The 4,281-nt window shown below is 40.3% G+C and overlaps 1 protein-coding gene across 1 annotated transcript in view; it reads left to right on the forward strand.

Annotated features, from left to right (window-relative positions):
• The window catches only part of Cenpi (centromere protein I), a 73,555-nt gene that overhangs the window by 27,465 nt on the left and 41,809 nt on the right, over positions 1-4,281 (forward strand). The window contains exon 17 of the mRNA XM_005358684.3: positions 2,882-2,976. Coding sequence (XP_005358741.1) covers positions 2,882-2,976 — 95 coding nt within the window. The remainder of the gene's footprint in view (positions 1-2,881; positions 2,977-4,281) is intronic.

Here is a 4,281-nt window from a genome sequence, read left to right on the forward strand (position 1 = left end):
CCCCTTCCCTTCCTTTCCTTTTCTCTTTTTCTTTTTTCTTTTCTTATGTAGCCCAGTCTGGGTCAAATCCAATAAACTTGCTGTGTAGGTGTGGATGTCTTTGAACTTCTGCTCCTCCTGTCCCCCCCCCTCCTGAGTGTTGGAATTACACTCATGCAGCGTCATATCCAGTTTCTGAGATGATGGGGTTCAAACCCAGGCTTTCATGCATGCTAGGCAAGCACTCTACCAATTGAAATGCACGTCTAGTCTTCCAGCAACGATTTCCTTCCTTCCTCCCTCCGTCCATTCCCATTCTTTCTTTTGATATTAGGGTTTGCTAGTTAATGTAGCCAATGCCTACCTGGAATTCTTTATATAGACAAGGCTGCACAGCAGTTCTCCTGGCCCTTGCTTCTCCAGTGTTGACAGTACAGGTGTGTTTCACCACACCTAGCCTCCGCATTCATTTTGTAACTGCACTGTATTATGGAATAGAAAGTTCAAGTGTGTAGAACTTTCTGGTTTGAAAGCTTCATCACACCTTTTTCCTGAATTGTTACACTAGTAAGCAGCAATTGAGATCACAAAAAGCTTGTCAAATGCATATTAACTTGAATGTAAAAACAAACTAACTGGGAAATACTCAACAGTACTTGGAGTACCATTATATTTTTTGTGTGGATTGAATGCATTGTTATTAACTCCGAGCCACTAACAATGCATTAGTATCACATTAAAGAAATTAATGTCCTTCCCCTTGGGGTCATTTAACCAAGAGCAAGAATATGATTCTTTGCTGAAATCTTTAACAGAGTTTTACAAGGGTTTATTCCACTGGTTCCAACTGACCCAGACAACAAACAGAACTTCAAATGTCATTCTTTAATCTGTAAGTGTTGTGTTCAACGTTTCTGGTGGATAGTCCCTTTAGAAGGTTACTTTCATTCTCTGTATTTGCTGCTTTCAGCAAAAAAGCAAAACAAAAACAGCCACATACATTTTTCTGGGTTGGGGACATGGAAAAGCACATAACTTAAGGTTACAGCTATGCACTAGCTTGGGTTGTAAAATCAGATGACACAGGAAGTTCAAGGCAAGTAAGGGTGATTGTTACATTGTTCTCATAAAGACAGGATAAACAAACAGGCTAACAGGTCCTTAAGTTTTAAGTGACCTCAATGTGTGTTCTTAACTCAGACTTGTGAGGTCCAGCCAAAGTTCCAGTCTCTAAGAACATAAGGGTGGTTTTATCATAATGCTTTGCCAGACATTTGACCATAATGCTTGTTTATTTCATACATATACTAATTACCCTTTTTTGAGGCTTTCTGGGATGTGGGGATGTGAAGTTGAGACAGGGTCTAACTTTCCAGCTTTCCCTGGAACTCAGAATGACCTTTTACGTGCATCTGTCTTCTTGCCTCCGCTTTCCAGGCTGTAGGATGTTCTACTTTAGCTCTTCATCACAACCGTGCGAGTGCAGTAGCAACCAAAGCCAACCAAACACCTGAGCCACTTTCCCATTGAACTCATTCCTCTGGGAGAGCAGTGACGATAGACTATTTCTCCTACAAACGTTTGACACCTGAAATGACTCACTGTTGGCCACATTTATAGGAAAAATAGGTTGTTCTGGTCAGTGTGTCTCACAATTTGTTTCATATCACTTAATTGCCTATCACATTAACTTGAATTCACTCATTTTATTTTACTTGTAACTCACTGCTGTATAACCACTGCCATTCAAATGAAAATCCCAGTTATCCTAGCTAATAAATTTTCAGAGACTATTTTGAAAAAAAAAATTGCAATTCTCTCCTAATCTAGTTGAGTTCTTTTTAATTTCTTCACTCATCCCATCAATCTAAAGAGCTGTTGAGTTAGCTTTGAAACGTAGGCAATTGTCATTTTTGTAGGTCAGGGTGGTTGATAATTAGCAGTTGTTCATGATTTAACATTCATTTAGACATACTATTTATGTATGAGAGTAGGGGATGGGGATAAGGAGGGAGAAAAAGAGAAAAGGCAACCGAAGATGAATCAAGAATAGAGAACAGTATTTAACTTTCAGGCTCAAAACAAGACTCAGTGAAGATAAAGAATTCTGAATGAGGCCCTGGAAAGACAGGATAAAGTCTGAGAACATAAAGATTAGGAATGTTTGTTTTCCAGAGTTACAGGAGACTCATTTTTAAAACTATCAGAAAGTATCTTGTACTCCAAGACCACAAAGTAAAAGGGGTAGAGAAGTCTTACTTGTAACAACTTCAAATGATCTCTGAGGGGACAATAAGGATGATTTTCTTATGCAGCCCAGGTTGACATCAAACTTGATGTGCAGATAACACTGGTTTTGAATTCCTTTATTTCCCCAACTCTACCTCCTAAGTGCTGGAATTGTAGATCTGTGCTGCCATGCATGGCCAAGGGTGATGCTTTTTCTTTTTTTTTTCCTTTCTTTTTGCTTTTTCAAGACAGGGTTTCTCTGTGTAGCTTTGGAACCTGTCCTAGAACTTGCTGTAGACCAGGCTGGCCTTGAAATCACAGAGATTCACCTGCTTCTGCCTCCCGAGTGCTGGGATTAAAGGTGTGTGCCACCACCACCTGGCCAAATGGTGATGGTTTATTTGATGATGTAATGTGTGTTATAGAGGAATATGATTTAGAGAGCATTGTTCCTGGGCTAAGCTGGAAGTCTTGTTGAGGTATGTTTCTCCTAGAAAAAAGTGCTAGCACAAATCTGTGTTTGCATTCATCTGCCCTTTGTAGACGGAACACGTGGAATAGCAACTATTTGACTTCTAGGTGGGTATGGCCATCCAAGGTCCCTTCCATTTCTAGCCTCTGCTGGGTCTAAATACTGTTTGCTTTGGATGATTTTGTTTTGTTTCCCCCTCAGTGTAGTCTTCTTCAAAGCCTGAAAGAACTACTGCAGAACTGGCTCTTGTGGCTTTCGATGGATGCCCACGTGCAACCGGTGACAAGCAGTCCTCTGTGAGTTATCCTGTGACCGTCACAGAGATGATCTATATAAAACTGTGCATATAGAATCTAATAGTATGGCGTGAGACTTACTTATTTCATGTAAATAATTAGTAGAACTTTTAGTTACTCTTCACATTTCATTCCCACAATCCTGAAAGGAAAGTAAAATTTTCAAGTTACTAGTTTTTAAAAGCAACCCTTTTGAATGACTTGGCACTAGGTAATATAGCAATAAAGGCAGGAAAGCTGAAATTACAATAAAAACTTTGCCTTTCATTTACTTTAATTTACTTTATATAATGCAGTTATATATGTTGAGCCAATTTTAATGAGAGGTTTTGTTCCTGAGGTGTATTTTTTTTACATACCTTAATTTATTTTGGCTTTGGAGTTAAAAATGAATTTGATTTTTCCATTAAATGTATGCTTTACCCACAACTGAAAGACTGAATATTTTTAGGAACTGCATAATCAGAATATTTTGATTCTTTCTGCCTATTTGGATTCTCTTATATCCTGTCAGCCACATGATTCTTTAGTGCTTACAAAGTTTATACTGCAGGGAGTTGTAAGCATAATGGAAAGGAGAGCTGATAGAGCACCAAGATCGTGCGGGTTACATCTCTGGGTGGACTGGAATGAAGCAGCGTCTTCTGCACATACCAGGACCACCGCACTCAGGAACTCACAGCAGCTGTGCTTACCTGCATAGGACCCACGCAAGGACAAGCCAGTCAGTATGCTAGCATGGAGCCTCCGCCGCTGAGTAGCTAAGGACAGTCAACTTGTGGGATACATTTTGTTTCTTTAAGAGTATGTCTCCTGGTAGACTGACCATGCCCCCAGTGAATGACCATGCTACCAGAAGTATGTGGACAGCACAAATGGACAGGAGTTGATGGCTTATTACATTCAAAACAGAGGACATGGAATTGAAGGAGCATAGGGTGGGAGGAGTTAAGGGGAGGAGATGCTGAATATGATCAAAGTACATTGTATGAAATTCTCGAGGAATAAAATGCTTTTAAAATTATAAATCGAGCCGGGCAGTGGTGGCGCACGCCTTTAATCCCAGCACTGGGGAGGCAGAGGTGGGCAGATCTCTGGGAGTTCGAGGCCAGCCTGGTCTACAAGAGCTAGTTCCAGGACAGGCACCAAAGCTACATAGAAACCCTGTCTCGAAAAACCAAAAAAAAAAATTATAAATCAATAATATAAATAAATTTCAGCTGGGTGGTGGTTGCGCACGCCTTTAATCCCAGCACTTGGGAGGGAGAGACAGGTGGATCTCTGTGAATTTGAGGCCAGCCTGGT

The sequence above is a fragment of the Microtus ochrogaster genome, chromosome X (genome assembly GCF_000317375.1).
Source record: "Microtus ochrogaster isolate Prairie Vole_2 chromosome X, MicOch1.0, whole genome shotgun sequence".
NCBI lineage: Eukaryota > Metazoa > Chordata > Mammalia > Rodentia > Cricetidae > Microtus > Microtus ochrogaster.